We start from the raw sequence: 21,540 nt of genomic DNA on the forward strand, positions 1-21,540 counted from the left end.
TTAAAGTTGATGATCCACCTCTGTGGCTTTTCTGAGAGGTGAGGAGGGTTTAAAGTTGCTTGCACAGAATCAGAATGATTGTGGGAGTTGGAGAAGAGGTGAAAACATGTGAGGAGCTTTGCTTTGCTTCAGATGGGGCAATTGGCCAACACAGCCAAGAGACACCTGTTCCCATAACACACAAGTAAGGGAGTGATTACCACTGCTGTTTTACTTATATATAGCTGGTCTGAAAGCCAGGCTGACTTCAAAAGAAGTTTGAACTAGAGTATGTGACTTGTGCCTAGCATCTTCATTTCTCTGCCACTGTGCCCCAAGATTTTGACTAAATTATGAAACAGCTCATTACAATGAAAGCCAGTGGGATGTTTGTATGTACTGAGAACCCAAGTATTGTTACTTGTATGGCAAATCCCAACACTGTTATTTGCAGAAATAAGGGTAGAATGTGCATTTATTTTACTGAAAAACAGATACGTTGTGCAAACATGAAAGCTGTACTCTACAGTCATTGAGTTGTAGTTTTGATATGCCCTTATGAAATGCTGAGTTCAAAAAGTATCTGCACCTTAACAATATATATCCGCAACATAGATAGGAAATTACTTTGCTTTACAACTTGCCAAATAGCTGTGATTCTTTGAGACTACTCAATTTATGTAACTGTTCAGACCATTCTCGGGGATGCTTGGGATGGTTCAGTGGATTCCAGATAATTATTTCATTTTGGCTTGAAAGAAATGTTAGCAGTTTGTTGTTGACAAAACATCTATGCTGGAGTTCCTGGCGATAATACAAAGAAAGTTATCCAATAGTTGTTTCATGAGTGACTAAATGTAATATATATCTTAGAGCATCAGATAATAGTTTTTGTTCTTCAATTTAGATGCCATCAGTGTGGTATTACACTAATGTGCATAACAGCAGCTTTGTTTCATACATTTATCTTGAAAAGCAAAACTATAGTTAAATTGTTGAATCAACATTTTATATAGTGTGAAGGAGAATATCATGTTCAGTTTCTTAAATTACAAGAGGAAGGAAGAAATAGACAAAGGCAAGGACAGGTGTGGATCTCTCTTGTCACCTTGCAGTAGCTAGAGGTAACCTGGGAGAACATTCTTGCAGCTCAGGTACACAGTAACATTAATATTATGTCCTTTAGAATTTTCTGTTATTTAAGAGGAATAACCAGCAGAAATGATCCAGTTCAAGGGCTTGTCCAAGGCTATAAGAAGTCCAGTCTAAATTCATGATTGAAGAGAACTGAACACCCAGTCTACTGAACACCCAGTCCTCTAGGCTCAGGCATGGAATAGCTGGGAGTTGCAAGACCTCAGAAGCAAACACCCAAGGACACTTCTCAAGGAACTGCAAGGAGCTGCCATTAGAGGAGAGAGCTGAAATCCTATGAAGCCAGACCTTTCTCCTCTAGTGTTCTGCCAAGCACATCATCACATTGCAGTTTCCCCATGGTCCCTGCCTGCTGCTTCCCTCTCAAGCCTCACCAGGTTACAGAGAAGACAGTTCAGCTGAGGCTCCAGATCTTGCCCAGCTCCTCTAAAAGCTCCATACCTCTACTCTGACAGGCTTCCTGAAAAACCCGGATGTCCTGCTGCAGGTAAGAAGATGGGTCTTGGCATGCAACACATCAAAAAGGTCAAAGGGGATTCCTGCATGGGAGCAGGAACAGGGCTGAACTTAAGAAGTGGTTGGTTCTTCATTGTCATCAGTTTTTGACTTGGGGTTGTAACAAAGAGATCTTGAGAACTTCTCAGGCACAAATGGGAGTCTCTTTGATCTGTACGTTTCTTTTTGAGAAGCACGCCTCAAAGGCTGCCTTCAGAAGCAGGATCCTTAGCTCTGCAGCAAAATGCTTTCCCTTGTTAGTGATAAGACCTTGCAGAGAGCCATCCCTGGTTGAAGGACTGCCAAAGAGGTGGACAGTCCATTTGGCTTGGATTTTCCACTGTCTCCATTCAGAAAGAAAACAGAACGATGGTATACTTCTTACAGTCCCAAATGAGATGGCATTTAAATTGAGTTTCTGTTTTTCTTCTGGAGAACCAAATTCCTTTGTCTTGTGTGTCTCAGACTGGAAAAAAAGCATCCAGTTATTGGACTGAGGTGTTCAGAGGACAAAGATCGTAGAACAAGGCTGGGTCTTATCTGTCTTGCCCCAAGCCCTGCAGTGCAACCAGCTGTACAGAAGGAATCCTCCAGAAGCAGCAGCTCAGTAAGCTTGCACTCAGGCTTTCCTCAACTACTACAGAAGTCTTAGGGAGGCATGGAGCAGCCTGCCTTGTGAGAAAAAATAACTGTGTATGATTACAAGGTCCTTTGCAAGGTAATGGCCATTTCTTGTTGCCCAAGTACTCCTCTCATTTTGCATGAATTTGCTTTTAAAATCTTTATTGAACTTTTCCAATGCATGCACACATGCACACACGAGGAAATTTTGTTGTGATCACAGAATCACAGAACCACAGAACTCTAGGTGTTGGAAGGGACCTCAAGAAATCATTCAGTCCAACCCCTCTGCAAAGCAGGCCCCCTACAGCAGACTGCATAGGTAGGCATCCAGGCAGGTCTTGAATAACTCCTGAGAAGGAAAATTTACAACCTCTGTGGTTAGCCTGTTCCAGTGCTCAGTCACCCTTACCATAAAGAAGTTCTGCAAGTTAGTATAGGACCTCCTACATTCAAGTGTTAGGCCATTACTCCTTGTCCTATCACTACGCACCACTGAGAAGAGCCTGGCATCATCCATTTGCCTCCCACCTCCCTTTAGATATTTGTAAATATGTATCAGATCCCCTCTCAGTTTTCTTTGCCTGGGGCTGAACAGACCCAGCTTACTCAGCCTTTCCTCATACAGTAGATGTTCCAGGCCCTTTTATAATCTTTGTGGCCCCTCCACTGGACGCCTTCTAAGAGATCCCTGTCTGTTTTGGACTGGGAAGCCCAGAACTGAACGAAGATGTTTGATGTCTGAGCATGCTCTTGAACCAGAAATTTGGTGTCCCTGTAAGCCTGGGTTGGGACAGAAACTGATTCCTAATGCTTCTAGAACTCATCAGGCTTTCCTAGCAAATAAGACCAGAAAACACTTCCATTTCATCCTAAAAGCACATTTGTTGTTATCACTACTGTTTCAAGCTTGGAGGATGATATTTTGTTGAACAAGATGCTACCCCTCCCCAGAAGCTTCTCAGTTAGCCTGAGGTTTCCGTGATGACTCATCCACACTCTGTAGGCTCCACAGCTAGCCCTGTGGCCAGACCGAACAACTTCGTTCATTTTTAGATAACCAGAAAGGTGTGTTCAACATCATCCTCACCTCTTGAACTTCAGCTCTCCCAGCTCATAAGTTGGTTTATTTTCATCTCTTTCTAAGCTTTTCCAAATTAATGTGATTTTTAATCCTCTCTTTCCTGGTATTTGCTCAGTATCTAGTACAATGGAGCCCTCAGATTCTGCCTGGACTACCATGATAATTCAAGTGAAACACAGCATTATAGAGCAACTAGCTTCTTTTTCCACATTGCAACTAAGCAGTATTTTACCATGATAGTAAAAACAGACAGACAGTAAAGGTACAAAAACAAAAAGAAAAACCAGGCATAGAAAAACAGTCTCAATAAATTCTTCACCGACTACAAAAGCTCAAAGAATTTACTTCTAACATAAGCATGTTATTGTCAACAGCAGCATCTCTATTAGGCTTGTTCCCTTTCCTAAACATTCCTATTATTGTCATTTCTCAAGGTTGTCATATTCACTGCCTTGACAGCACAGACACTACGCTGTAAAATCTGTCAGAGAGGCCAGCTGATTTTCTCCATCTTCTGACACTTGCTGGTCTTTAATATCAGGTTGTCAGAACGCCAAAGAGAAAGGTGAGTGCTTCCTCCTCTGGTGCTTCTCCCATGACTGCCAGCACACACACTTTAATCATTAGGCTTACACTGCTATGAAATCCTGGCTTTTGTGCCCTTGGAGTCCCATGCTAGAGAATGCTGCTGGCAGAAACTTAGGGCGGAGTTACATTAATCAAATGAATTCTTTATGTTCTACAAAGCTGATCTACTTTTCCTTCTGAAACTTTGTGACTCTTTCTGAGAGGGGAGCTGCAGTATGCGTAAGCCTCCTTCAGTGACAGGTATAGATGAAACTCAGCTGCTTAAAACAGACCTCTGCACCTGGACTGTTTGTCTGTAGGTCCCCTGCTACAGCACATGAGCACAATGGGCAGAAGTATTTTCTGCAGTGTGCAACTTCTTTGATCCAATATCAAGATGAAACCAAGAGAGAAGAACAGGAGCCTAAACCAGGCAGTGGCTTGAGGCACCGATGGCACTCACTACATGGGTGGAAATTCTGCATTCCCCTTCCTTGCTCTGGTCCCCCGATGCAACTGAATGAACTAGTGCCCAAATCCATAACTATGCTGTGTTAGACCTTTCAGAGTGTGTCCTGTTATAGCATCACACTTTGCATACAGTAGAAATCAGAAAGCTGGTAAAAGAGATTTGGGGACCACAGATACCATACAAACAACAGGTCTGCAAGAAGCAGGAGCGTGCTATGCAAAGCACACACCTTCAGGTGGCCTGAGTTAGTAAGCTGGTAGAAACCACTGCTGCGTGCTTGTCTAGCTTCTCAGGGTCTGTATTGGTGCCCCAAGGATTCCTGTTCACGGACAAGAATGAAAAGAAATCTAAGACTTTAGCACTCAGATTGCCAAGGTGATTGCTACATGTGACCACAAGGCATCGACTGAGTTTCTCCCTCCAATTTATAGGAGGGAGAGGAGGTTCTTTGAAATATGTATGCCCGGCATGAGATTAAGAAACAACGGTTCAAATGTTGGTCCGACCAGTTTATTACAAATGTTAATAAGGGAGATGAAGAAAGGGGAGGACGGACACTATTAGGGATTGGGGTGATGGGGAAGGGAAGGCAAGCGATAGAAAAGGTAGAAAGAAGCAAGAATTGCGTAAAGCGGGGATAGTCACCACCAGGATCCGGCAGTAGTCCCGTTGCATGACATTCCGATGGTCCGAGGCCGAAGGGCGGGAGCAGCGAGGCCGGTCTTGGGCAACGAGAGGGTGCAGGTACCAGGTGGTTCCAGGAAGCAGCCGCAGAGTAAGTCTGGGAGGAAGCAGCAGGTCTCAGGTAGCAGGCCCAGGGAAGTCCGTCAGCATACGGTCCGTAGAGAAGGATCTGATGGCAGAAACCTCGAGTCCATCGTGGTGAGGGATCTGATGGCAGAAAACCCTCCAGTCTGTCGTGGTGAGAGATCAGATGGCAGAAAACCCTCTTCTTCATGGTTGTTGGACCCTCTTCTATCCTTTTTTTCCTGCCTACGTGACATCCCTGGGTGCTTGAGCAAGAGTCATGTGCATACCTCCTGAGATGGCCATCTTCCTTGAGATAAGTCCACACAAAAGACCGTTTCCCGGCCATTATCAGCAGCTTATCCCTCTGTTGTTGCCCCTGGCCTTGTCCATCTGTGCTCCTTAAAGGATTTCACAACCCTTAGCCAGGACCTGTCCATCAGTGTCCTCCAGACAGAAGATTTCTCTACCTTTGCCCAGGACTTGCCTGGACTTGTTCCTCAGCAAACTTTGAATCAATCATATAAAAGAATAATCTCTTACACTGAGCCATTGGAGATAGCACGTGGTGTCACTAACCCTGGGCTGCCCCGCTCCCTCCTGCTGCCAAAATGCTCACCTCTTGTCCAGTGATGGCTGAATACTGGAAAGAAATGCAGCCTGGCTGCTGCTGCTTGCAGTAACGAATGCTGCTGTCGAGTGTAACAAATGTCATATGTCACAGAGGCATTAGTGACACTAATACTGAAGCATTGGATAGTATCCAAAAACAACCTATGTTAAGGTAATTGGATGTAGCTGCAGAGTGTTAAAAAGGGATCCGAAGCTGATACACTTCTTACAGTATCAGGTATATGCAAAATATCCTGTAACACCACAGTCAAGTACAAGTAAAAAAAACAAAAACAAAAATGCTCATTGTATGATACATTACAGAATTTGTAGATTTATAGTGCTTCAGATGCAGCTCCCTGCAAGGTTTTAAGCAGGGTTCACACTTAGGACAGTTTTACAGCATATCTTATCAATTAAATGCTGGAAATATATGAATTGTGTTTCATTTCTTGTCATGAGTCAGCACATTACTGCTGTTATTCAAAGCCCAAATATTTATAATACTTTGTGGAGTATTCGTCCGTTGCCTGAGAAGCCAGCATAGGCCTCAATGAATTTAGCTCAGCCCTTGCAATCCGAATGCTCAAGTCTCAGTCCCTGACAAGTAATAGTTTCCAAAAGAAACTCACTGACTGCAGGAATATCCTGAGCTGGGAGGAATGTACCCCAGGGTGGGGTTAGCCCTTCTGGCTCCAGGACAAATAGATGACACCGAAATACATGGCACCACCAGAGCCCCCAGATCCCTTTCCTGGGGCTGCTCTCCAACGACCCATCCCCTTGTCTGTGCGTGGAGTCAGGGCTGCCCCATGCATAGAATTCAGCACGTGCTCTTGGCACACTTCATATGGTTGCTGATTGCACAGCCATTCCATTGACCAGTACTAAATCACAGATGGCAGAATCACAGAATGGTTTGAGTTGGAAGGTATTCATAAGACCATCTACCTTCAACCCCCCTGCTGGAGGCTGGGACACCTCCCTCTAAACAAGGTTGCTCAAAGATCTCTGCAAGGTCTCTTTGAAATGTAGGGGTTCAGTATCTCCTCCAGGTTAGAGTTCTCCTCAAAGTTTGCATCCACTCCAGCCCTCTGTCCAGACATTGCCTGACAGTGTCTATCAGCTCCTGCATATAGTTTGTATCCCTCCACTTCATGATCTCCATTTGAACACCACAAAGAGGCATCACCACAACCTTCATTACTCCAGACTGAAACAAAACCAGTTCCTTCAGCCTGTCTTCACAGAAGAGCCCCAGACCTTGGGTCATCATGGAGGCCCACTTCTGCACTCTTTCCAAGAGCTTTGCATCCCTACTGTGTTTTACAACAGGGCACAAATCCAATCTAGTTTGCCAACACCAGAACCCTGATCTCTTTCCTGGGCATGCACTCCAGCCTCCAGTCTGCCCGTCTGAACATAGAGACAGGGATGCCCCCAAAAGAACAACAAAGCACATGTTCTTGGCAAACTTCATACGGTTGCTGATTACCCAGCCCTCCCATTGGCCAAGACCTCCGCAAGGCCTCTCTGCCTTTCCGGGCCTCAACAGCTCCTCCACGTTAGTGTTGTCCTCAAAATTTGCGTCAACTCCAGCCCTGCATCCTGCGTCCATTGCCCCTAGAACACACCTGGCCTTTATAGAGAAAGCGCGTGATCCCGAATGGAGGGGGGTGATTATTTAGGCTTCGAGAACATCCCTGATTTGGTAGGATTGCTTTCCCTCTCTCTAAAATGCCAAACAAAAGCAAAGGAACCAAAGACCGGTTGCACACCTCCTGTTTATGCAATCAACACAGTGTATTTAGAGTCCTTCTCCAACCTGGACCTCCAGAGCAGCCTCTGAGCCTCTGCTGACGTTGCAGAGCTTCGCCTGGGCGCACAGATACACCCTTGCCCAAGTTCTGCCACGGGATCGCACAGCATTGGCAAGAGGTGGCCACAAACTGGGAAGAGACTGCTATTTTGTTCAGGTACCAGTGCTCAGGAAACTGACCTCCAGCCCATCTGCAGAAGCAGAGGGACATCCAGGAGGCTGGCAGGGAGCTACTCTGGGGATCACGTGGGGAAGGGGAAGGAAATCCTCAGTGAGGGCTGGTCTCCTGCCAACACAGCTCTGGTTGCCTCTCCACTCAAGTTCAAGCAGCTGTGCCTCAGGGCAGGACCAGCAACAAGCTGGTCAGTGGCTGCTCAGTGGCTGCTCGGTGACATCAGCTTGGGTGGCTCCAGCCAGCCCAGCCTTGGGCACCACACGCTGATGCCACTGTGATGACACAAGGGCACCACAGTGATGTCTGAGCGTCTCCCACCGGAACCCCCGCGCAGTGCCAGCAGATTTCCCTTGCCAGCAGGTAGGGCGAACACTGGCTCGCCGCACAAATGGCTGCACGCGCAACCTTTGATCAATGCGAGACCGGGCACATTGAAATGGAAGCTTTTGCTTCTGATCTGGAGGAGCTGGCCGAGACCTCCAGCTCCACTTCCACTGACCCAGCAGGACAGGACCAAGCACCAGCTGGCCATGCAGCTGGAACACCAATGCTGGAAGAACAGGGTTCACGGCGGTTTCCCGATGAAGAGGAATCCAAAGGTTTACCTCTGAGATCCTCTGAGGAAGGCGCTGGCCAAGACAGCAGCTGCTCGCCACTCAGCTTCCCACAGAAACTCTGGGTACTGGCCGAAAGTGAGCAAGTGAAGAGCATTCGGTGGGGCCATGGAGGAAACTGCATCGTGGTCGAGGAAGAACGGTTCATGGAGGAAGTCCTGGCCAAGGAAGCGCCTGTGAGAGCCTTTGGGTGTACAAGCGTGAAAAGCTTTGTTCGCCAGCTCAACCACTACGGCTTCACCAAAGTGCCACGGGACCTGGAAAGATCTCCGTCCCTTCCTGAGTTTCTGGCTGAGGAAGAAGCGATTGCTGCCGGTAGGAAGGTAAGTGCATCAGTTGGTCCCCGCACGATGTGGCTCTCACAGGAAACTCACCAAATAGCGTGCTTCAGTCAACCAGGACTGTAGCACTGAGGTGACTGATTGGTGTGGTTTAAGCCAGCAGGTGGCTCAGCGCCACACAGTCATTCGCTCTGTTGCCCCCTCCCAATGGGATGGGGGAGAGAAGTGGAGAAAAGAGGAGAACTCCCGGGTTGTGATAAACCTCTTACTAACTAGGGACGATAGTTATGCCAATATATGTATATATGAATGTGTATCACGAGTGAGGCACAAGCGATTGCTCGCCATCCCTCGACTCAAACCCATCCAGCTCCTGAGCAGCCGTAAGAGAACCAGATGAACTCCCATCCCCCTCCAGACTCCTCCTGTTAGAGATCATATGGCATGGAAGATCTCTTTGGCCTGTTTAAGTCAGCTGTCCTAATCCCGATCCCTCCCAACTCCTTGGGCCCTTTGCTGAGAATGGCCTTGGCTCTGTCCAGCACTGCCTAGCAGCAACTACGCACATCGGTGTGCTGTCAGCATGGCTTTCCTCCTAGAATCAAACCATAGCATCGTACCCGGCACTCTGAAGAATACGATTCCATCCCAGCTGAAATTGAGACACCCATAAGCCTTGTTCGTACCCACACTTGTCCTGAGACGTGGGAAGCCCTAGTTCCTGTATCATGCTGTCCTTCAGTCCCACACTGGCAGCACCTAACTCTTCTCCTTTTCCTTTTCCAGCTACTCCTCTACTCCAGCCCATTCTTCAGAAGAGATTACCCGTGGCTGCTGGAGCGCTGCAAGCGCAGAGCGGCCCACAAGAGAAAAGCCGTGGCTGCCCCTGCGCTGCAGGAGAGTGGGAACGAGAGCCCCCAGAGGAGCAGCCCAGATGTCCGGCCCACACAGGGAGCGGCCGCTGGGCCAGTGAGGAACCTGCAGGCAGCAGAGCACCAAGGCACGCAGGCAGCATCGCCCTTGGGGTCCGCGCCAGCCAAGCGCCCTAAGAATGACACCCTCCGAGCCCAAGGAGGCGATGCTCACATCCTGCCAGGCCCTGCTGCTGCACCAGCACTGGAACAGCACCAGGCTCTGCCCTGCTCTGTGCTGCCACCGAGCAGCAACCACGTGCTGGGTGCCACTTGCACTCCACCACCACAGGGCACTCTGCCCTTTGTGGTCCCTACTTTCACACCAGGCCATCCTCAGCAGGAGCTCCCGCAGCCCCCAGAAACACCACAGCTGCAGGCTCCCTGGGACGCCCTGACTTTCCTTGGCTCCTGCTTTGCAATGGCCATGAGGGCAGCAGCCATGATGATGCCACCAGGCTGGCAGCCCCGTGCAGCCCCGCACTGCCCAACGTGCACCTGCAGCCAGCACCAGGCAGCCCCGCACTGCCCAACGTGCACCTGCAGCCAGCGCCGGGCAGATGCAGGACATGGGATGGGCCCGTAGTGCGGGACCCATTGCAGGCAGTGCCACAGCCGCCCCTCCTTACTCGTTCCTAGTTTGTTGCTCATAGGTGCGTAGTTTCGGAAATAGCATGTTGCAGTTATTACCCTTCTCAGTTCTCATGCCCCTCTGTTTATGGATTTATCAATTTACTCGTTCAGTATTTCTGGAAATAAAAGGTTTGAATATTAAATCCTTTCGTTTGCCTTGCTCTTGTTTCAAGTCATTCCTTTATTCCACGGTGAAATCTCAAATGGTATCTGTATTTTGACTCACAACAAGCTATAGTAGCAATGCTTCTAACAGCAATGGAATCCTTTTCCCTAAGCATTTTGGTCCAGACTGTGCTGTAGAATAAGAGACTGGGTCACTTTTTCACGTCTCACCCTTTGGGAGAGATGCTCCTAATCACAGAACCATAGAACGGCTTGGGTTGGAAGGGACCTTGAGGATCAAAAACGTTCTCCCTCCTGCCACAGGACGAGATCAGACTGCCCGGGTCCCCATCCAACCTGGCCTTCAGTATCTGCAGGGACAGGTCATCCACAACCTCTTTGGGCAACCTGCTCCGGCACCTCACCACCCGCTCCATAAGAAACGTCTCCCTGACATCTAATCCACATCTCCCCGCCTTTAGTTCAAAACCAGCCCCCCTTGGCCTGTCACTTACCCACCCTCATAACAAGTTCATTTCCGTCCCACGTGCAATCTCCCTTCAAATCTCGAAAGGCTGCAATGAGGTGTCCTCATCACCTTCTCTTCTCCAGGCTGAGCAAGTCCAATTGAAGTTGCCGTCACCAGAACCCCAGTCCATTTCCTGAGGCTTCTCTCCAGCCTCCTGTCCCCCTGTCTGTACATAGAGCCAGGGCTGCCCCATGGGCACAATTCAGTACGTGCTCACAGCAAACTTCATACGGTTGCTGATTACCCAGCCCTCCCATTGGCCAAGACCTCCGCAAGGCCTCTCTGCCTTTCCGGGCCTCAACAGCTCCTCCACGTTAGTGTTGTCCTCAAAATTTGCCTCAACTCCAGCCCTGCATCCTGCGTCCATTGCCCCTAGATCACACCTGGCCTTTACAGAGAAAGCACGTGATCCCGAATGGAGGGGGGTGATTATTTAGCCTTCGAGAACATCCCTGATTTGGTAGGATTGCTTTCCCTCTCTCTAAAATGCCAAACAAAAGCAAAGGAACCAAAGACCGGTTGCACACCTCCTGTTTATGCAATCAACACAGTGTATTTAGAGTCCTTCTCCAACCTGGACCTCCAGAGCAGCCTCTGAGCCTCTGCTGACGTTGCAGAGCTTCGCCTGGGCGCACAGATACACCCTTGCCCAAGTTCTGCCACGGGATCGCACAGCATTGGCAAGAGGTGGCCACAAACTGGGAAGAGACTGCTATTTTGTTCAGGTACCAGTGCTCAGGAAACTGACCTCCAGCCCATCTGCAGAAGCAGAGGGACATCCAGGAGGCCGGCAGGGAGCTACTCTGGGGATCACGTGGGGAAGGGGAAGCAAATCCTCAGTGAGGGCTGGTCTCCTGCCAACACAGCTCTGGTTGCCTCTCCACTCAAGTTCAAGCAGCTGTGCCTCAGGGCAGGACCAGCAACAAGCTGGTCAGTGGCTGCTCAGTGGCTGCTCGGTGACATCAGCTTGGGTGGCTCCAGCCAGCCCAGCCTTGGGCACCACACGCTGATGCCACTGTGATGACACAAGGGCACCACAGTGATGTCTGAGCGTCTCCCACCGGAACCCCCGCGCAGTGCCAGCAGATTTCCCTTGCCAGCAGGTAGGGCGAACACTGGCTCGCCGCACAAATGGCTGCACGCGCAACCTTTGATCAATGCGAGACCGGGCACATTGAAATGGAAGCTTTTGCTTCTGATCTGGAGGAGCTGGCCGAGACCTCCAGCTCCACTTCCACTGACCCAGCAGGACAGGACCAAGCACCAGCTGGCCATGCAGCTGGAACACCAATGCTGGAAGAACAGGGTTCACAGCGGTTTCCCGATGAAGAGGAATCCAAAGGTTTACCTCTGAGATCCTCTGAGGAAGGCGCTGGCCAAGCCAGCAGCTGCTCGCCACTCAGCTTCCCGCAGAAACTCTGGGTACTGGCCGAAAGTGAGCAAGTGAAGAGCATTCGGTGGGGCCATGGAGGAAACTGCATCGTGGTCGAGGAAGAACGGTTCATGGAGGAAGTCCTGGCCAAGGAAGCGCCCGTGAGAGCCTTTGGGTGTACAAGCGTGAAAAGCTTTGTTCGCCAGCTCAACCACTACGGCTTCACCAAAGTGCCACGGGACCTGGAAAGATCTCCGTCCCTTCCTGAGTTTCTGGCTGAGGAAGAAGCGATTGCTGCCGGTAGGAAGGTAAGTGCATCAGTTGGTCCCCGCACGATGTGGCTCTCACAGGAAACTCACCAAATAGCGTGCTTCAGTCAACCGGGACTGTAGCACTGAGGTGACTGATTGGTGTGGTTTAAGCCAGCAGGTGGCTCAGCACCACACAGTCATTCGCTTTGTTGCCCCCTCCCAATGGGATGGGGGAGAGAAGTGGAGAAAAGAGGAGAACTCCCGGGTTGTGATAAACCTCTTACTAACTAGGGACGATAGTTATGCCAATATATGTATATATGAATGTGTATCACGAGTGATGCACAAGCGATTGCTCGCCATCCCTCGACTCAAACCCATCCAGCTCCTGAGCAGCCGTAAGAGAACCAGATGAACTCCCATCCCCCTCCAGACTCCTCCTGTTAGAGATCATATGGCATGGAAGATCTCTTTGGCCTGTTTAAGTCAGCTGTCCTAATCCCGATCCCTCCCAACTCCTTGGGCCCTTTGCTGAGAATGGCCTTGGCTCTGTCCAGCACTGCCTAGCAGCAACTACGCACATCGGTGTGCTGTCAGCATGGCTTTCCTCCTAGAATCAAACCATAGCATCGTACCCGGCACTCTGAAGAATACGATTCCATCCCAGCTGAAATTGAGACACCCATAAGCCTTGTTCGTACCCACACTTGTCCTGAGACGTGGGAAGCCCTAGTTCCTGTATCATGCTGTCCTTCAGTCCCACACTGGCAGCACCTAACTCTTCTCCTTTTCCTTTTCCAGCTACTCCTCTACTCCAGCCCATTCTTCAGAAGAGATTACCCGTGGCTGCTGGAGCGCTGCAAGCGCAGAGCGGCCCACAAGAGAAAAGCCGTGGCTGCCCCTGCGCTGCAGGAGAGTGGGAACGAGAGCCCCCAGAGGAGCAGCCCAGATGTCCGGCCCACACAGGGAGCGGCCGCTGGGCCAGCGAGGAACCTGCAGGCAGCAGAGCACCAAGGCACGCAGGCAGCATCGCCCTTGGGGCCCGCGCCAGCCAAGCGCCCTAAGAATGACACCCTCCGAGCCCAAGGAGGCGATGCTCACATCCTGCCAGGCCCTGCTGCTGCACCAGCACTGGAACAGCACCAGGCTCTGCCCTGCTCTGTGCTGCCACCGAGCAGCAACCACGTGCTGGGTGCCACTTGCACTCCACCACCACAGGGCACTCTGCCCTTTGTGGTCCCTACTTTCACACCAGGCCATCCTCAGCAGGAGCTCCCGCAGCCCCCAGAAACACCACAGCTGCAGGCTCCCTGGGACGCCCTGACTTTCCTTGGCTCCTGCTTTGCAATGGCCATGAGGGCAGCAGCCATGATGATGCCACCAGGCTGGCAGCCCCGTGCAGCCCCGCACTGCCCAACGTGCACCTGCAGCCAGCACCAGGCAGCCCCGCACTGCCCAACGTGCACCTGCAGCCAGCGCCGGGCAGATGCAGGACATGGGATGGGCCCGTAGTGCGGGACCCATTGCAGGCAGTGCCACAGCCGCCCCTCCTTACTCGTTCCTAGTTTGTTGCTCATAGGCGCGTAGTTTCGGAAATAGCATGTTGCAGTTATTACCCTTCTCAGTTCTCATGCCCCTCTGTTTATGGATTTATCAATTTACTCGTTCAGTATTTCTGGAAATAAAAGGTTTGAATATTAAATCCTTTCGTTTGCCTTGCTCTTGTTTCAAGTCATTCCTTTATTCCATGGTGAAATCTCAAATGGTATCTGTATTTTGACTCACAACAAGCTATAGTAGCAATGCTTCTAACAGCAATGGAATCCTTTTCCCTAAGCATTTTGGTCCAGACTGTGCTGTAGAATAAGAGACTGGGTCACTTTTTCACGTCTCACCCTTTGGGAGAGATGCTCCTAATCACAGAACCATAGAACGGCTTGGGTTGGAAGGGACCTTGAGGATCAAAAACGTTCTCCCTCCTGCCACAGGACGAGATCAGACTGCCCGGGTCCCCATCCAACCTGGCCTTCAGTATCTGCAGGGACAGGTCATCCACAACCTCTTTGGGCAACCTGCTCCGGCACCTCACCACCCGCTCCATAAGAAACGTCTCCCTGACATCTAATCCACATCTCCCCGCCTTTAGTTCAAAACCAGCCCCCCTTGGCCTGTCACTTACCCACCCTCATAACAAGTTCATTTCCGTCCCACGTGCAATCTCCCTTCAAATCTCGAAAGGCTGCAATGAGGTGTCCTCATCACCTTCTCTTCTCCAGGCTGAGCAAGTCCAATTGAAGTTGCCGTCACCAGAACCCCAGTCCATTTCCTGAGGCTTCTCTCCAGCCTCCTGTCCCCCTGTCTGTACATAGAGCCAGGGCTGCCCCATGGGCACAATTCAGTACGTGCTCACAGCAAACTTCATACGGTTGCTGATTACCCAGCCCTCCCATTGGCCAAGACCTCCGCAAGGCCTCTCTGCCTTTCCGGGCCTCAACAGCTCCTCCACGTTAGTGTTGTCCTCAAAATTTGCCTCAACTCCAGCCCTGCATCCTGCGTCCATTGCCCCTAGATCACACCTGGCCTTTACAGAGAAAGCACGTGATCCCGAATGGAGGGGGGTGATTATTTAGGCTTCGAGAACATCCCTGATTTGGTAGGATTGCTTTCCCTCTCTCTAAAATGCCAAACAAAAGCAAAGGAACCAAAGACCGGTTGCACACCTCCTGTTTATGCAATCAACACAGTGTATTTAGAGTCCTTCTCCAACCTGGACCTCCAGAGCAGCCTCTGAGCCTCTGCTGACGTTGCAGAGCTTCGCCTGGGCGCACAGATACACCCTTGCCCAAGTTCTGCCACGGGATCGCACAGCATTGGCAAGAGGTGGCCACAAACTGGGAAGAGACTGCTATTTTGTTCAGGTACCAGTGCTCAGGAAACTGACCTCCAGCCCATCTGCAGAAGCAGAGGGACATCCAGGAGGCCGGCAGGGAGCTACTCTGGGGATCACGTGGGGAAGGGGAAGCAAATCCTCAGTGAGGGCTGGTCTCCTGCCAACACAGCTCTGGTTGCCTCTCCACTCAAGTTCAAGCAGCTGTGCCTCAGGGCAGGACCAGCAACAAGCTGGTCAGTGGCTGCTCAGTGGCTGCTCGGTGACATCAGCTTGGGTGGCTCCAGCCAGCCCAGCCTTGGGCACCACACGCTGATGCCACTGTGATGACACAAGGGCACCACAGTGATGTCTGAGCGTCTCCCACCGGAACCCCCGCGCAGTGCCAGCAGATTTCCCTTGCCAGCAGGTAGGGCGAACACTGGCTCGCCGCACAAATGGCTGCACGCGCAACCTTTGATCAATGCGAGACCGGGCACATTGAAATGGAAGCTTTTGCTTCTGATCTGGAGGAGCTGGCCGAGACCTCCAGCTCCACTTCCACTGACCCAGCAGGACAGGACCAAGCACCAGCTGGCCATGCAGCTGGAACACCAATGCTGGAAGAACAGGGTTCACAGCGGTTTCCCGATGAAGAGGAATCCAAAGGTTTACCTCTGAGATCCTCTGAGGAAGGCGCTGGCCAAGCCAGCAGCTGCTCGCCACTCAGCTTCCCGCAGAAACTCTGGGTACTGGCCGAAAGTGAGCAAGTGAAGAGCATTCGGTGGGGCCATGGAGGAAACTGCATCGTGGTCGAGGAAGAACGGTTCATGGAGGAAGTCCTGGCCAAGGAAGCGCCCGTGAGAGCCTTTGGGTGTACAAGCGTGAAAAGCTTTGTTCGCCAGCTCAACCACTACGGCTTCACCAAAGTGCCACGGGACCTGGAAAGATCTCCGTCCCTTCCTGAGTTTCTGGCTGAGGAAGAAGCGATTGCTGCCGGTAGGAAGGTAAGTGCATCAGTTGGTCCCCGCACGATGTGGCTCTCACAGGAAACTCACCAAATAGCGTGCTTCAGTCAACCGGGACTGTAGCACTGAGGTGACTGATTGGTGTGGTTTAAGCCAGCAGGTGGCTCAGCACCACACAGTCATTCGCTCTGTTGCCCCCTCCCAATGGGATGGGGGAGAGAAGTGGAGAAAAGAGGAGAACTCCCGGGTTGTGATAAACCTCTTACTAACTAGGGACGATAGTTATGCCAATGTATGTATATATGAATGTGTATCACGAGTGATGCACAAGCGATTGCTCGCCATCCCTCGACTCAAACCCATCCAGCTCCTGAGCAGCCGTAAGAGAACCAGATGAACTCCCATCCCCCTCCAGACTCCTCCTGTTAGAGATCATATGGCATGGAAGATCTCTTTGGCCTGTTTAAGTCAGCTGTCCTAATCCCGATCCCTCCCAACTCCTTGGGCCCTTTGCTGAGAATGGCCTTGGCTCTGTCCAGCACTGCCTAGCAGCAACTACGCACATCGGTGTGCTGTTAGCATGGCTTTCCTCCTAGAATCAAACCATAGCATCGTACCCGGCACTCTGAAGAATACGATTCCATCCCAGCTGAAATTGAGACACCCATAAGCCTTGTTCGTACCCACACTTGTCCTGAGACGTGGGAAGCCCTAGTTCCTGTATCATGCTGTCCTTCAGTCCCACACTGGCAGCACCTAACTCTTCTCCTTTTCCTTTTCCAGCTACTCCTCTACTCCAGCCCATTCTTCAGAAGAGATTACCCGTGGCTGCTGGAGCGCTGCAAGCGCAGAGCGGCCCACAAGAGAAAAGCCGTGGCTGCCCCTGCGCTGCAGGAGAGTGGGAACGAGAGCCCCCAGAGGAGCAGCCCAGATGTCCGGCCCACACAGGGAGCGGCCGCTGGGCCAGCGAGGAACCTGCAGGCAGCAGAGCACCAAGGCACGCAGGCAGCATCGCCCTTGGGGCCCGCGCCAGCCAAGCGCCCTAAGAATGACACCCTCCGAGCCCAAGGAGGCGATGCTCACATCCTGCCAGGCCCTGCTGCTGCACCAGCACTGGAACAGCACCAGGCTCTGCCCTGCTCTGTGCTGCCACCGAGCAGCAACCACGTGCTGGGTGCCACTTGCACTCCACCACCACAGGGCACTCTGCCCTTTGTGCTCCCTACTTTCACACCAGGCCATCCTCAGCAGGAGCTCCCGCAGCCCCCAGAAACACCACAGCTGCAGGCTCCCTGGGACGCCCTGACTTTCCTTGGCTCCTGCTTTGCAATGGCCATGAGGGCAGCAGCCATGATGATGCCACCAGGCTGGCAGCCCCGTGCAGCCCCGCACTGCCCAACGTGCACCTGCAGCCAGCACCAGGCAGCCCCGCACTGCCCAACGTGCACCTGCAGCCAGCGCCGGGCAGATGCAGGACATGGGATGGGCCCGTAGTGCGGGACCCATTGCAGGCAGTGCCACAGCCGCCCCTCCTTACTCGTTCCTAGTTTGTTGCTCATAGGTGCGTAGTTTCGGAAATAGCATGTTGCAGTTATTACCCTTCTCAGTTCTCATGCCCCTCTGTTTATGGATTTATCAATTTACTCGTTCAGTATTTCTGGAAATAAAAGGTTTGAATATTAAATCCTTTCGTTTGCCTTGCTCTTGTTTCAAGTCATTCCTTTATTCCATGGTGAAATCTCAAATGGTATCTGTATTTTGACTCACAACAAGCTATAGTAGCAATGCTTCTAACAGCAATGGAATCCTTTTCCCTAAGCATTTTGGTCCAGACTGTGCTGTAGAATAAGAGACTGGGTCACATTTTCACATCTCACCCTTTGGGAGAGATGCTCCTAATCACAGAACCATAGAACGGCTTGGGTTGGAAGGGACCTTGAGGATCAAAAACGTTCTCCCTCCTGCCACAGGACGAGATCAGACTGCCCGGGTCCCCATCCAACCTGGCCTTCAGTATCTGCAGGGACAGGTCATCCACAACCTCTTTGGGCAACCTGCTCCGGCACCTCACCACCCGCTCCATAAGAAACGTCTCCCTGACATCTAATCCACATCTCCCCGCCTTTAGTTCAAAACCAGCCCCCCTTGGCCTGTCACTTACCCACCCTCATAACAAGTTCATTTCCGTCCCACGTGCAATCTCCCTTCAAATCTCGAAAGGCTGCAATGAGGTGTCCTCATCACCTTCTCTTCTCCAGGCTGAGCAAGTCCAATTGAAGTTGCCGTCACCAGAACCCCAGTCCATTTCCTGAGGCTTCTCTCCAGCCTCCTGTCCCCCTGTCTGTACATAGAGCCAGGGCTGCCCCATGGGCACAATTCAGTACGTGCTCACAGCAAACTTCATACGGTTTCTGATTACCCAGCCCTCCCATTGGCCAAGACCTCCGCAAGGCCTCTCTGCCTTTCAGGGCCTCAACAGCTCCTCCACGTTAGTGTTGCCCTCAAAATTTGCCTCAACTCCAGCCCTGCATCCTGCGTCCATTGCCCCTAGATCACACCTGGCCTTTACAGAGAAAGCACGTGATCCCGAATGGAGGGGGGTGATTATTTAGGCTTCGAGTACATCCCTGATTTGGTAGGATTGCTTTCCCTCTCTCTAAAATGCCAAACAAAAGCAAAGGAACCAAAGACCGGTTGCACACCTCCTGTTTATGCAATCAACACAGTGTATTTAGAGTCCTTCTCCAACCCGGACCTCCAGAGCAGCCTCTGAGCCTCTGCTGACGTTGCAGAGCTTCGCCTGGGCGCACAGATACTCCCTTGCACAAGTTCTGCCACGGAATCGCACAGCATTGGCAAGAGGTGGCCACAAACTGGGAAGAGACTGCTATTTTGTTCAGGTACCAGTGCTCAGGAAACTAATCTCCAGCCCATCTGCAGAAGCAGAGGGACATCCAGGAGGCCGGCAGGGAGCTACTCTGGGGATCACGTGGGGAAGGGGAAGCAAATCCTCAGTGAGGGCTGGTCTCCTGCCAACACAGCTCTGGTTGCCTCTCCACTCAAGTTCAAGCAGCTGTGCCTCAGGTTAGCTTTTAGGAAAGCATTACTGTGAAGAGAAAAGGGTTCAAACAATAATTTTCATTAGCATTGGGCTATGTTGCCCTATTATGGGAAAAAGTAAATTGACATTTTAAGCTAGAAGGAATTCTCATAGTGGTTTTTTTTACAGACACTATGAGTAATTTAACTCCTGTCCTGAATGTAAATGGGCAGTACATAATCAATGAGAAAAACAATATTTTACATATAATGGTAGAAGTTAAAAAAAAAAAAGTTTTTTATCCTTTCTTGATGTTCTTGAGACCAGTAATATTTAAATGGCCACCATGTAGAGGAAGAAAAATCACATTCTTTGATGTTTGTTTAAAGAAACACACAGAAAAGCCTAGGCTATGGATGGAATTTTGAAAACTTTGTCCCTTACTCCATTTTGTCTCCAATTCCATCTAAATGGCACTAATAACATGCCAGCACTAACACAGGAATCCCAAACTGTGCTCAGATGAGGGTGCAGTGCTCCCTGTCCCTGTTCCTGTTATTTTCTAAATGGCAGGACTAATTTTGATCTCTACACTGAAGCACAGCAGCATTTTGGGTTATGTGTAAAGAAATATTTATCTCTTTTAATATGCTTCTTCCTCTCCAAAAAACTTCTTAAGCTGTATTTTCCTTTCATCACCAAAGCAAGAAAGATGCTTTCATCTTCTACCCCTAGTTATACTTCCCTCACTTCATCTTTATAAAAGCAAAAAAAGTCCCCTTTTAGTAGCAGTGTTGTTCAGAACTTTGTTGGGAAATTCTTTGCCCTTGGTAATCCCTCTGCCTCCTGAAAGGAAATGGGTAAACTCTCTAATTTAAGAATGTCTGTGATAAAATAGCTGTGCTCAGCTCATGGGGAGCACAAAGACAAATATATACTTCACAGTATTGGCCCACACCCTGCAGCACCTGCAGAACAGAGGATGGAAGCCAGAAAGCAGAGAATTTCTCACAGTAAGAAAGTAGCAGAGATCTTGCAAACAAGTTTGATGATTATTTTGTTTTACCCTCAAGAGAAATACATAAAGAGTATGTATGAAAGAGACTACAGAAATTGCAGGAGTCTCTGAAGTCTCCTTCCAGAAAGCCTTCATGCTACCGAGGACTGGTACGTTACTCTATGCTATACCAAAGGGGTTGTTGTAGATTTCATTTTTGAAACTGTTCTTTCACACATGGCTGTTCAATTTCTCTGGCCTGAGTGAACTTTTCATCAAGACTGTAAAAGGATCCACAGCCTTTTTCTGGTGGTAAACGAAGAAAGTGCACAATTCTCCTAATTGCTGCAATGAATACTGAGGCACCTTAAAGTGCATGCAGCAGTGAAAATGACAGAGAAGAGAGCTTCTTGTTGTTACTCATGTGGATTTCTTTATATTCAAGAGTCTGTGTTTATGATTGTTTACCCACCTCTATACAGCCTTCTACAGGTATCTTGCCATCGCAGTTGTTTATCCTATACCCCTTATATAAAGCTTAGTTATATGTATAACGATAATACACAAATGCTCTTTTACAAATACCTGTTAATGAAATACCTTCAATATCTTAAAGACCAGGAGAAAAATTTTCAGTTTTGAAGTTTACTCTTTTTTTCTCCAACTCTTAAACTTCTGGATTTGGCTGTATTTTATTATTTCAGTTGACACCAGACCAGTTCAAACTGTTGCTAACTGATATCAGCAGAACCAAAATAAGCTTGATTTCAACTGAAACGAGCGCCTTGGCAGCCAGGCTTGACTGAATATGTTTAAAATCATCCATCTCAGCAGACCTTGCTTATGCGAGACACTTGGGAGCCAAAGGACTGAGCCGAGGATGGATTCTGGATTTCAGACAGAAAAGCTAAAAATGCAACAGTAAAAATGGAAGAAAATGAAAATGTAAAGATCCAGGTTACATATTTACTAACTAAATAACTAGCTATTGATAGTTGAATCTAAACAGTTTTTTCCTACTAGAGAATGATGTTCTGTATATTCATTGCAATTCATTGCCTTGCAATTCACTGTTTTGTTCTTCCCACTCCTGCAAGCCTCTTCCCTCCTATGAAGCCCCAGTGCCTGTGATCTTGCATTCAGGAAATAGCAGCTGAGTCTTTTTTAGCATCAGTGTAAATAGCTGAATTCAGGGCTATTAAATCTTTTCAGCTTTGTTTTTTCAAGTTTTATAGACATAGAAATGC

At 49.8% G+C, this 21,540-nt stretch overlaps 3 protein-coding genes across 3 annotated transcripts; all 3 read left to right on the forward strand.

The window, feature by feature from the left end:
• The first annotated feature begins 8,114 nt into the window (after nt 1-8,114).
• Nucleotides 8,115-10,247, forward strand: LOC121107606 (heat shock transcription factor, X-linked-like). The gene is made up of 2 exons (XM_040652847.1): nt 8,115-8,663; nt 9,408-10,247. Exons 1-2 carry the CDS (start codon nt 8,115-8,117, stop codon nt 10,116-10,118), a joined length of 1,260 nt encoding a protein of 419 aa, XP_040508781.1. The 3' UTR covers nt 10,119-10,247.
• A 1,073-nt stretch (nt 10,248-11,320) lies between these two features.
• LOC121109077 (heat shock transcription factor, X-linked-like) lies at nt 11,321-14,124 on the forward strand. Its single transcript, XM_040703219.1, has 2 exons — nt 11,321-12,479; nt 13,224-14,124. Exons 1-2 carry the CDS (start codon nt 11,931-11,933, stop codon nt 13,932-13,934), a joined length of 1,260 nt encoding a protein of 419 aa, XP_040559153.1. The 5' UTR covers nt 11,321-11,930; the 3' UTR covers nt 13,935-14,124.
• A 503-nt stretch (nt 14,125-14,627) lies between these two features.
• LOC121109076 (heat shock transcription factor, X-linked-like) lies at nt 14,628-17,897 on the forward strand. Its single transcript, XM_040703214.1, has 2 exons — nt 14,628-16,295; nt 17,040-17,897. The coding sequence occupies exons 1-2, from the start codon at nt 15,747-15,749 to the stop codon at nt 17,748-17,750; spliced, it is 1,260 nt and encodes a 419-aa protein (XP_040559148.1). The 5' UTR covers nt 14,628-15,746; the 3' UTR covers nt 17,751-17,897.
• Nucleotides 17,898-21,540: the final 3,643 nt, after the last annotated feature.

Source organism: Gallus gallus, chromosome 1 (genome assembly GCF_016699485.2).
Source record: "Gallus gallus isolate bGalGal1 chromosome 1, bGalGal1.mat.broiler.GRCg7b, whole genome shotgun sequence".
NCBI lineage: Eukaryota > Metazoa > Chordata > Aves > Galliformes > Phasianidae > Gallus > Gallus gallus.